Source organism: Canis lupus, chromosome 33, assembly GCF_011100685.1.
Source record: "Canis lupus familiaris isolate Mischka breed German Shepherd chromosome 33, alternate assembly UU_Cfam_GSD_1.0, whole genome shotgun sequence".
NCBI lineage: Eukaryota > Metazoa > Chordata > Mammalia > Carnivora > Canidae > Canis > Canis lupus.
The window spans coordinates 23746124-23759008 of NC_049254.1; the positions used below are offsets into that span (position 1 = coordinate 23746124).

The 12885-nt window shown below is 36.9% G+C and overlaps 1 protein-coding gene across 4 annotated transcripts in view; it reads right to left on the bottom strand.

The window, feature by feature from the left end:
* TMEM39A (transmembrane protein 39A) overlaps nucleotides 1–12885 on the bottom strand; it is a 38072-nt gene that overhangs the window by 16648 nt on the left and 8539 nt on the right. For all 4 annotated transcript variants that reach the window (XR_005383365.1, XM_038582928.1, XM_038582927.1 and 1 more), the window contains 2 exons: nucleotides 8277–8499; nucleotides 2825–2908 (listed from right to left, as the gene is read on the bottom strand). Coding sequence is in view for 3 of the 4 variants with exons in the window: in XM_038582928.1 (XP_038438856.1) it covers nucleotides 2825–2908; nucleotides 8277–8499 (307 nt within the window). In the remaining variant the exon portion in view is untranslated. The remainder of the gene's footprint in view (nucleotides 1–2824; nucleotides 2909–8276; nucleotides 8500–12885) is intronic.

The window sequence follows — 12885 nt, forward strand, 5'->3', positions numbered from 1 at the left end:
AAGCCTTTCTGAGGAAGGGATATTTTAGCTGAGATTAAAGAAGAAGCAAAAATGAGCTACGTAAGGAGTAGAAAAATATTCCTAATATGTTAACTGAGAAGTACAGTATATATGTAAATAAAAATTTATATACCAGCATACGGTCCTTTCAATAATGAGACTGTAATTAAATTTTTTTTCTTTTTATTTTAGTGTATTCCAATTTTTTTCCAATAAAATGTACTACCTTCCTATTTAAAAGTTTTTTATTTTTTTTAAAGATTTTTATTTATTTATTCATTCGAGACACAGAGATGGAGAGAGAGAGGCAGAGATACAGGCAGAGGGAGAAGCAGGCTCCATGCAGGAGCCCGATGTGGGACTCGATCCCTGGTCTCCAGGATCAGGCCCTGGGCTGAAGGCGGCGCTAAACTGCTGAGCCACCCGGGCTGCCCTAAAAGTTTTTTTAAAAAGGGAGTTACCTCAGGTGGGTAGAAGAAGACTAGCTGAATAATTTTTTGGTCTTGTGGAGCAAGTCAAGAGGTAGAACTGGCCTGGAGGTGAACAGTCTTACCTAGTTGGAGGCATTCCGCACAGAATACTATTTAGCTTTCTGAATTAATTACCTCTAGCCTCTCTTTAAAAATGATTGGCCATTCTCACATAGGAATCCTTTCTGTGATATATAAGCTCTCCCCTGCCTCCCAAAGCAAAACATTTTAATTGAGGGAACGAAAGATGACTTATGATAGGTCTTACCACCTATTTAGCTTTTTTAGGAAGAGAATCACTATACAGCTCCTATTTTTAATTTCTGAGTGGGTAATATATTCACCAAAATATTGTGAATATACCTAGAGATAAATTTATTCATCTAAAAGCAAATGTATTTTGTTCCTTCTACCCACCTTCTTTTAAACCATTATATACTTTTTTTTTTTACTTAATATCTTACTGGTCAGTACATTTTCATTTTTTGTAATGGCTGCATGTTATTCCCTTATGTAGAGATCCCATAATTATTTAAACATTCTTTAATGCTTTCTCATGGACTTCAAGGCACAGATATAAGTCTTTGACCAAAAATCTATTTAAACTTAGCTTAAGTATTTTGTTCTTGGTAAGAATTACAGGTTTCTTTAAAAAACAGCTAATATACTACGTAAGGTCAGACAAAACTTGTTAAGCTACTATTAAGCCATAAGCAGAGGAAAACAATGGAATACATCAAGTTATAGCACTTGGAGCTCCAAGGTAGAAACCTCAGTTGTGAAGGATTTACACATTAGCTGGATATACTAATTTGACATACACACACACACACACACACGTATCATTTCTAAGTAATTGAAGAGATGAAACAAAATCCTGCCTGTTTTCACAGGTAAAAACATAAAATTCCTCACTGAGTTCCTCTGAGCATCTATTTTCAGACCTAAATAACGAACCTAGGAGAAAAGATTTTAGATAGGCTTTCCCTTTGTGAAAAACAGGTAATCCTACCACCAGTGTTTTTCAGTTAACTTCAAATGGCTTTTAAGTAATGACTTAATGTTTGCAATTACTCTGTGCTTACAAGAAATAAGGTTCCTGAAAATCAGGGCTTACAGACACGAAAACTTTCAATGTAGGTCTTAGAAGGAAAAAAGTTGACTCTCAGTTATCTGTGATTACAGTAATTATTAATTTAAAATTATACACTGAATTATAAGATCCTAGATTAAAATTATTAGCCACTTCAGCTAAGTTAACATTTTTTTTTTGTTTTTATCATTTATAGGGCGTAAGATAATAAAATTGTCAAAGAACACATTTACCTCCTCCAATGGAGTTTACAAATAAAGAATCTTACCAATGGACAATTCTATCAACAACATTAAATTTTTAAAAGATCATATTAACATTTCAAGTCTTCCCTTACTGCCCACTAAGATTCTAATCTTCGAGATTAGTTTTATGCAAATTTGGATGTTGTCGTTTTAAAATTCCAACTTTTAATAAACTCAAACAAATGACTTGCTAGCAACCCCACAAATGGTATAAATTTCAAGTAAATATTACCTTAAACAGTTTTAGATACAACTGTTCATTTATATGTAACTCTTCATATCAATAGTTACTTAAAATTCATTCTATTTTTACTTTATTAAAATTAGAAAAAAAATTTTTTTAATTTTTATTTATTTATGATAGCCACACACAGAGAGAGAGAGAGTGAGAGAGAGAGAGAGAGAGAGGGGCAGAGACATAGGCAGAAGGAGAAGCAGGCTCCATGCACCGGGAGCCCGACGTGGGACTCGATCCCGGGTCTCCAGGATCGCGCCCTGGGTCAAAGGCAGGCGCCAAACTGCTGCGCCACCCAGGGATCCCCTAAAATTAGAAAAATTATACAGAACTTGGAAGCTAGAAATAAGCTCCTATTAAATGAAATTTCTAACAGTTCTCTTGAATTCTAGCACAATGAATTTTAAGTACATTGTGGGAAAATCTTTTTAAAAAAATCTAACACATGGGGCACGTGGGTGACTCAGTTGATTAAGCAGCTGCCTTGGGCTCAGGTCATGGTCTCAGGGTCCTGGGATTGCCAGAGTAGAGCTCCCCGCTCAACGTGGAGTCTCCTTGTGCTCCTGCCCCCTGCTCGTGCTCTTTCAAATAAATAAATAAAATCTTAAAAAAAAAAAAGAAAGAAAGAAAAGAACCAGCACAACTCACACGGAAGTAGAAAAAATTTAATTTGTAATTGTTTTCAAATTATATTTGCGTACTTCACATATTCAGCTTGAATCCATTCTACTACTAACTCACTCCAGCTCCAAGTGATAAAAAATAGTGAATGAGCTGTTACCTCTGAGATGAGGGCCCATACCAGCCTCCTTGCAAGCATCACTGTGATGAATGCTGCCAGGTGGTAATCAATGAGATGAAAATTCTGTAAGAGAAACAAATCACTGCATCAGAAAGAAATATGTGTATTCAGCTAGAACTACTACATCAAGAGGTCTGGCCCTCAAAAGATCCTCCTTACATCACCTTACATGTACTGACCACAATAATTTGAGGTCGTAGAGAGATTACTTTCTACTTCTACCTAATTCTACTTCCCCTTTCATGAAAAATCGCTTTAACTTTTCATACACAATTTTAAACTATCTGGAATGTACTCCTCTCCTTTTTTTGAAAGTTTACTGTATTGAAAGGAAAAGACTGTAGCTTTGGGGTAAAAAGTGATAACCTGCACAATTATGGCAAGAACAATTTATTTAAGGGGTTCCTAGGTGGCTCAGTCAGTTAAGCATCTGCCTTCAGCTCAGGTCATGATCCTGAAGTCCTAGGATGGAACTGCATCGGGCTCCCTGCTCAGTGAGGAGTCTGTTTCTCCCTCTGCCCCCCTCCCTGCTCATGCGCTCTCTCTTTCTCTCTCTAACAAATAAAATTACATTTAAAAAAGAATAATTTATTTAAATGCAACATTTATAATGAGCGTCAAATTCAATGGATCAGATGGAACTCCCACTGTTCAGGAGTTCTTATTTTTGGTCTTTCTATGCAAGCTATGTTAATCTAATTGGGCATCTATTAACCTAACTGGCTGACATGTCAATTACTTTCTTAACTTGATTTAAAAACATGTCTTATATTTGCCCTTTTCTTCCTAAGAAATGATAGTATTACCTAGATGCTGTATGGTTCCTTCTAGTTCTAAGCCTATATAAATAACAAGTACAATGAAAAACCATCAGCAACAAACATAATTGGGATTATTTTCATTTTGATGGTCAAAAGGTCTGTTAAGTTTCCAGTGTCATTCTTTCAGAATCAAAAGCTGAATTTCTCAATTCATCAATAAGTATGTACTGGACACCCACAATGTATGCCACAATCTTCTTCTTGATACTGAGGATACAGTGATGAAGAATGACAGACAGGCTTCCTGCTCTCCTGGATCTTATTTTTTACTGTGGTGTGAGAGGAAAAGGGGATGGCAAGGATTACTGGTTGTTTCTTCTGCCATCATTGTTGAATTTAACTGGACACTGACTCCTTCTTAACAAAGGTTCATTTCCTTGCCTCCCTTGCAAAAACTACTTGTAGCTAAGACATGTGAGGGGAGATGATATATACAACGTTCAAGCCATGCCCTTAAAGGAAGGAGCTATCTTTCTCCTTTCCTCCTTCCTGCTGGCCAGATGTGCTGACAGTAAGTAGTTGGGGCAGCTATATCTTAGACCATGGTTTGGAAGAATCATGTTAGGAGTAGTAGAGCAATGGAAACACAGAGTTTCCATGCTGGCGTATCACTTAATAAGGAAATAAGGTTCTACTCTGTTTTAGCCATTCTATTACAGCAGCTAAAGCCATACTTTAATAAATGTGAGTGTAAGGCCAACGACAAGCAAACAAGCAAAAGCATTTTAGCTTGTTATAACCGCTGTCAAGAAATAAAATAGTGATAAATAATAACTGGGAAGGGAGTTGCAGAGCCAATTTAAACTGCTGGTTATGGAGGACACTTCTGAGACTGTGACATTTGGGCTGAGAGCTGAATGACAACAAAGTACCACTTATGACAAGATCTGAGAGCAGAGAGCCCCAGGTAGAGGCAAAATGAATCACAAAGGCCCAGGGCAGGAAAATATATGCCTGGTGTGTCTGAACATCACCAAGAGGGCTGGGATGAGGTAATGAGCAACAAAAGATTTAGTTTATATATATATATATTTTTACTAATGCAAAGTCATGGAAGTGTTTCATGCAAAGGATGCCAGTTTCTATTTTAAAACAATCACAATGACTGCTGGGTGGAAAACATACTGTAGCAGGGCAAGATCAGTTAGGAATTACTGCTTTTAATGCAGGTAAGAGATGATGACGGACTGAACAGATTGAACAGGGTCAGTAGCAAGGGCAATGGAGTGGCCAGATTTGGGATACATTTTAAAGGCCAAGTAGCCAGAATGTTAGAATGGCTTACCTCAGATCATTTCCTTTTGAACAATATTTATCCCCACTCAGCTTTGAGACTCCTTGTTCACCCCACTCCTCCAAAATAATGCAAGTGAATTCACTAGATCCCCTACCTAACCTTTTAGGGCCTTAGTTACGTATCACCAGTCTATCTAAGACATTTTTGTATCAAAAGATTTCAGTGCCTCATGTATCTTATGGTTAAATACATTTTGTTACATTCTAAATCACTAAAAACTGGTAATCTGCTTATGATTTACTCTATAAACCAGAATATCTAATTAATCACCCTACACTCCTGACTATTCTGAATAATTTGCTACACTACTTTCAGCTTTTATGTTTCTGAGGGTTAAGACTCATTCAGCTAATTGCTTGATGGCTACAATGATACTTTACATATTCAGGGGTCCATATTTTCTTTTTGATAATTATTAAGATCTTGAAATGGGAAAAGAAAAACCTAATATATAAATCTGAAAAATTTCTGAGACAGACACACATAGTAGAAGACTTAAAAGAGACAGACCACTAGTTGAGATTTAAGTCCCTTCTACGACATCGCAAGCAGGTAGCCATCTCCTATGTCACCTTCAATGACAGGAACTAGGTATCTGGCAGCCCATTCACCTTTGAAAAGCTCACTGATTCAGGCCCCTTTCAGACTGATGGGCTAAATTCTTATTTGCTATTCCACAGATGTTACTCTTAGTTTCACAATTAAACACTAAGGTTTGTGTGAGCTAAGACCATATGTGGCAGATAAGTGACCCAGTCCACAGGATAACCTGCTTCAAGTGTGACTTCCTCTATTGCACAGACCGGAAAACTAAAAACTACATTTCCAGACTTTCTTGCAACTGAAGTTCTAGATTTGACTTAGTTTCTGCCAACCGTAAGCATTACATAAAACCTGAATTCAGAACTGAGTGAAGTAGGGAGCAAGGTAGGGTAAAAGGCACCCATTTTTGATGGTATGAGTCAGAGCAAAGGAAGCATAATTCTGGACTCAGCAGCTCTAGCAGCAGCTTTCTGATTATAACAGGAGCACTGGCTCCCTTTGTTGCAAGGCAGCATTTGTAGGGGACTTTTAAAAGAACTGTCAGAAATAGTTGACTGAGAGAAGAGCTCTTTGATTAGCCTGAAAATTCAACAACTGAGAAGTTTCCATGGAATGTCAAAGTGAAAACTGAATAATGAACTACCCAACAAGTATTATAGAGTAAATATAGACTAAATATAGGAAGTAGAAATAACAGTGAGAGTACTCACTTCATCACTATGCGATTTTGAGCCAGTTTTGGAATTTCTAGGTCTCCTATTTCTCATTTATAATATTGGAACCAAACAGTAGTATCTACCTGTTTTTAGGAGTAAATGAGATAATACTTGCAAAGAATAGTAAATCCTTTAATGAATGTTTGCCAATGCCTTTGTTAAGATAATAAGAAACTTACATATAGAGCTACACAGCTGGAAGAAGCCTTAAAAGTCATCTAATCCAACTTCTTCATTTTACAATACCATGACCAAAGAAGGATGAAATACAGGTCCTAAACTCATAAATTCATAATCCAGGAAAAAAGATTATAAAAAAAAAAAGCACACAATATGGCACCGAATCACCTCAGTTCTTCTTCTTCTTTTTTTTTTTTAAAGGAACTCAAGTGAGAAAGTTTATTATTGTTTTTCAAGTGAGAAAGTTTATTAAACCAAAAAGTACACTCTTGATAGAATAGGTAAGCTCAAGAAAAAGAGCTGTGCCAAATCATTGTAATTCTTAAACTGAAATTCAGTTTAATTCTTAAACTGAAAAAGAGCTGTGCCAAATCATTGTAATTCTTAAACTGAAATTCTCTTTACTTGGTATTAAGTAGGTATATCATCAATATGGAAAGAAAATTCTTAATACTTAATTCCAGGAACAACCAAGTGATAAGATCATTTTTAAAAAACTGTTTATTCCGTTTCCATATTATTTTGAACATTTTGGTCCACATTTGATTCCTTTTTTTTTGTATATTTTTTTTATTGGAGTTCGATTTGCCAACATATAGTATAACACCCAGTGCTCATCCTATCAAGTGCCCCCCTTAGTGCTCATCACCCAGTCACCCTGTCCCCCCGCCCAACTCCCTCCATATTTGATTCCTATGTTCACCAGGCCAAGAAGTTTTCTAATCATTGATAAGCCCCCAAACACATACATAAACTATCTAGCACAACAGTCTTCTTTATCCTATAGTGTTATCTCCATCCGAATCTGCCACTGCCAACCATTTACCTATCAAGTAACCGGAGTAGCCTTACTCATTATTTTACATACCCATCTATAGGGAACATTCTCTGCGTCAAGATTATCTAACCTCTCCTAAATAAATGGAAAGAGGGTAGAAGAGACCTACAATATATTTTGAGGAACTTCAGCAAAGACAGGTAGTTCTTGTCTCGATTTTATTTTTTAACGGCCCAGTTTTATTCACGGTAACAAATCCTATGAAAGGATCATAGTTTCCAGTCTCCTTGCAGTTAGGAGTGGACATACGGGAATATGATGTGAGCCTGGCCACTAAGAACCTCTCCTTTATCCTTCTCTATGCCTTTCCCCTTTCCAGCTGAAAGAAGTGACCCACAGTCAACTTGGAGACCACATACGGGAAGACAGCAGAGTCTGCATCAGTCTGAGTCCACTGACTGACCACATGGAAGTGCTACTCCTGCAAATCAAACAACTGCCTCAGACTATTATGTGTGTGAAGTATTACACAATTTGGGGTTTATTTGTTACAGAAGCAACCATCATTAGGTAGTCATTAAAAGGGTAAACTTCCGGGGTGCCTGGGTGGCTCAGACAGTTAAGCATCTGCCTTAAGCTCAGGTCATGATCTCAGGATCCTGGGACTGAGTCCCACATCAGGCTCCCTGCTCAGCAGAGAGCCTCCCCCCATCTGTTCTCTCTCATGCTCACTAGTTCTCTATCAAACAAATAAATAAAATTTTAAAAAACAAAAAGGGTAAATTTCCTGGAATTTAGTCATATTGGCACCTTAAGTCCAACAAATAGTGCAAAGAAAGCTAAACATCAAGACTCTTGATATTATTATAATAAGTTACTTAAATGTTTTCTGCATTTTCATTTGTATTTTAACTTTCCAGATACTTATATTTTAATAATCTTATGAGATTACAGTTCTGAAAGTAATCTGTGGTTTAACAGAAAACATTTTTTTACAAGAAAAATTACTAAGAAAAGTATAATTTGTACACATAGGCTTTCCAGCTAGTTTCTTGGTTAAGTAACATAATGAAATTAAAACGCTATTAAGACTTACCAGTGAAGTACAAGACGCAGGATGATTATAAGGATACCACCACACTGTTTTATAGATATTGATGTATTGAATAAAGAGAGCAACCAGCAGGTAGATGAAAAAGAGAAATTCAAAGAGCAGGCTTCCATCTACAGGCAAATCAGGAATTTGGCAATGACGAACAGGACCTGGGGTGATTAAGGCTGTGATAGGTGGGACCGGAAGGCCAATAGCACTACCATTTCTGAAAGAGAAAACCACAATTAATTCAAATCGTGGTACCTTTCAATCGTAAACAGCATAAAGGGCCCCCTGCTTCCTTCCTTCTCCACTTACTGCTTAACTGCTGGCCTTCCCTCAGGACTCTACCCTAGAATCTCCTGTTCTTGTCTTCTCCCTCTACACACATTCTCTTAGTGCCCAAAAATGTGGCCACAGGTTCCATTATCTTTAACATGTTGAAAACTAAAATTTCTCTCCGTAGAGTTCACTGCTGAATTTCAGATCTATGTTATCAAGTTGTGTACTGGACTTTGCTGTGTTCTTCCTCCTACAATCCTGACCCTGGTTCGTGGCCCACTCAGTAACTGCTTAAATTAGAAACCTGGGAGTTATATTAGAACTTTCCTGACTCCCCATATCCAGTCACTCTCTAAATCTTAAATATTCCACTTTGTAAAACTTTTTCCACTGCACCCTCCGGTCTAAACCCATTGCCTTAGTTCAATTACCATGTTTCACTTAAACTATTGAAGTAATCTCCCTAAAATTAACTTCATCAAATTCTCCAACCTACCTTCTCATAGATCTAAGTGAAACTGACAGTGCTACCGTCTTGCCTAAAACCCTTTAATGGCTCTCTGCTGCCAACAAGATAACATCCAGAAATTTTTAGTATGTCCTATGCAGCTCTCTACTTAACAGATTAGCCCAATCTCTTGACACTCCTCCACATGCAACCTATAGACTTGCTATTCTATAGCAAAAAAATTTCAAAATAGCAAATATGCTATTTGCTATTCTTTTGTATATTCTTTTCACCAGCAATACCACTCAAAACCACCGTCCTTAACCCCTCACCTACACATTTACTGACAAAATCCTTCAAGACTTTTTAAATTATTGAGCATATCCTCCATGAAGCTTAATGACTCAGTCAATCTAAACCAATTCATCTCACTCCTGTACCACCATTATACCTAAATTATGCCTTTACTATTGTACTTTTCATTACTATTACATAATTTCTTATATACTTTTATGTTTTGTCTATCAGATCATAATCTTAAGGACAGAGACTGTACTTTTCCTAGTTCAAGTCACATATATACCTTCATGTTGAGAAGGCAGCAGACTAATGTGGTCACAAAAGAGAGATCTCTTAATATACAAATTAAAATATAGATATTTTACTCCCCCTCTTCTGGCTGTTCTTTCTTTCTTCCAGGCTTATTTATTTATTTATTTATTTATTTATTTATTTATTTTTAAACTTCCAGGCTTTTTTATAAATCATAAATAGATGGGCTATCGAAAATGCTAAGACGGAGGTGGGTAGGGAATAAGCTCTCCCATTGTTTACATAGCTGGGAATAGTTACAGATATCTAAGGGTCTACTATTATTTCAGAACAAGGAAAAGAAGCTTGTTTCAGATATTTCCAAAGAAGATTCAAGAGGAGGAACAATAATACTGTTACCTTCCCCTCTAAGATTTCCAAATATAGAATTATAACATTAGTATGTGACATTTATAGTACTTCAAGTGACTCATGGGAATATGAACTCTGCTCATTCTGACCAGTTAAGAATATCATGGCAGAGGGGCACCTGGGTGGCTCAGTCAGTTGAGCATCCGACTCTCGATCTCAGCTTACGTTTGATCTCGGAGGTTGAGTTCAAGCCCCATGGAGCCTACTTTAAAAAAAAAAAAAAAGAAAAAAAGAATACCATGGTAGAATCTGAAAAGAGCTAGAAGGGAAGAACAGGAATAGGTTGGGAGAGGGTGGGAAAAACTGTAAAAACTACTTCCCCTCATTTCCAAATACTAATCGAATACAACAAGCTTACCACGGAGTAGGTTGTGAAGTACCAGTAGGTCTCACACCTCACCTGTTCAATTATAAACCAATCATTAACACATTATTATTAACACATCGGCCACTGCACAACTCCAGGAGCTTTCATTCATATAGAATACAATGTGAAAGGTGCTCTGTGGAGTTGTACAAGTCGGTGGACCTGAATGTAGGCGATTAATGCCAATAGTCAATCTATTCTCTCTCCCCAGTTAGTCATGAGATAAGGAAATACAAAATTCTGAAGAAAAGTTATAAGGTTAGGAGCCTTTACTCTAGAACAAGTTAAAAATTCTTATTCCTTTTCCATCAAAAATAATGAAGGGAGAAAGCATGCTAAATTATTTGTTACTATTTAAAGGTTAAAAAGATTCTTACAGAATTTTTCCCAAGTAAAGCAGACCAACATGCTTCTGCTGTTAACAAATAAATGCTGAGGTTCAAGAAATATTCAAAACAAAGTGCAGAAGATATGTATTTGTGAGATTTTACACAAGATTTTGGCTATTATACTTCAAGCCAAAAAAAAAAGGGAACAAAGGTCAAAGTGATGCAGAGTATCTGAGGGAAAAAGGAAAGCTTTCTTCTAATTTGAAGGCTTAATAGGAGATAAGATCAAAGTTCTTAAAACCAAAAAAAAAAAAAAAGTTAAAATAAACAGTCTTGGTCTATATATCTCAGAAAATTAGTTAGACATATTATTTAGGAAAAACGAAAACATTATTTCTCTCACAGGATATAAAAATAGATGCAAAAAAGGCAAAATGGCACAAATATATTTGAGACACAATGTGGGATAGTCCTAGTCTAGATAGACCAGCTGAAGTCTTTGAGAAAGTAACTTTATATCCTTGAGCCTCAGTTTCTTCACTTAAAATACAGGAGTTGGAATATATTCTCTTTAAAGAATTCTTTTCAGGGACACCTGGGTGGCTCAGCAGTTGAGGTCTGCCTTCAGCCCAGGGCGGGATCCCAGGTCCCAGAATGGAGTCCCGCATCGGGCTCCCTGCGAGGAGCCTGCTTCTCTCTCTGCCTATGTCTCTGCCTCTCTCTCCGTGTCTCTCATGAATACATTTTTTAAAAAAGAATTCTTTCCAATGTTAACATAGAATATTCTTTCAAACTGTGCTACAGGTCCCCAGGATCATGCCCAGGCTTGAGGGTTCATTAGGAAGATTCACAGAACTTGGCATATAGTTGTGTTCATTACAGCAAAAGGATACAAATCAAAATTAGCAGAGGAAATAGGTACATGGGGCAAAGTCCAGAGGAAACCAGGCACAAAATTCCAAGAGTCCTTATCAGTGGAGTCATATAGGACTCACTTAAATCCTTCAGCAACTACCTGTGAAAACACATGTGAAATGCTGTCTACCAGGAAGGTTCATTAGAGGCTCAGCACCCAACGTTTTTACCAAGGTTTTGGCTAAGCATAGGGATAAAGCAAGAAAGATCCAAAAGAATAAAAAAGAATTAGGAGGGATGGAGAAAGCAGTGATCATTTGGACATGCTCAGGTCATATTATTAACAAAGTATATGCAAAGCCAAAACAAAGAAAAAAAAAATCACTCTTAGTCCTTCTCAAATAAAATTCTCCCTCAACTAAACGATCTCTGGGAAACTCAGAAACTCACAGCATATCCTCCTTCTTTAGAAGGCAATCAAGTAAATACTTTACCCTATGAATAAATCCCTGCTCCCCAGAGGGAAAAAAAAAAGAGGACATGAAACTATGGATTTCAATCTTGATTGTGTCATCAAACTAGCTCTGACATTCCCAAGCTGACCTTCACCAATCATGCTACAAACATTGGCAAATGCTCTCTCCTCCAGCTGACCTATGTCTTACAGAATCAAACATATCATCTAAATTATATCACGCTTAAGAAATTATCAATTTCTCTCCTTAGTACTCTACAAACACTCCAAAAGTGAGTTTTCCTCATCTTTCTTTGTATACATCCTTCCTAAAATTATTTTCTAGGCCATTTACCACTAGTTTTATCCATATTTCTTACAACTCTTCCTAGGTGTTATATAATAACCTATTTTAGGCTTTTTCTTTCCCATCAAAAAACAAATATAGAACCATCTATAGATGGTTAAAGAGTTAACCTCTTTAGATAAAAGTGTCACAAAATAACCACTCAATAATAGTTTTAGTAATTTTTAAAGCCATGAACAACTATGATCTTTCATTTCATTCAAATGTGTTTGAATACTGTGGAGTGGAGAAGTAGATCAAGGTGACCATGACTGGAACCCTGAGAGCCAGGATAGAAGAGCTACAAAGAAGGCAGAAAAAAGGGCAACCCGGTGGCTCAGCGGTTTAGCGCCGCCTTCGGCTGAGGATGTGATCCTGGAGACCCAGGATCAAGTCCCACATCAGGTTCCCTGCATGGAGCCTGCTTCTCCCTCTGCCTGTGTCTCTGCCTCTCTGTGTGTGTCTCTCATGAATAAATAAATAAAATATTTTTTTAAAAAAAAGGCAGAAAAAAGAACATATGATCATAGCTACATTCTTTCAAGAGCACAGGTATTTTTCAAATGTT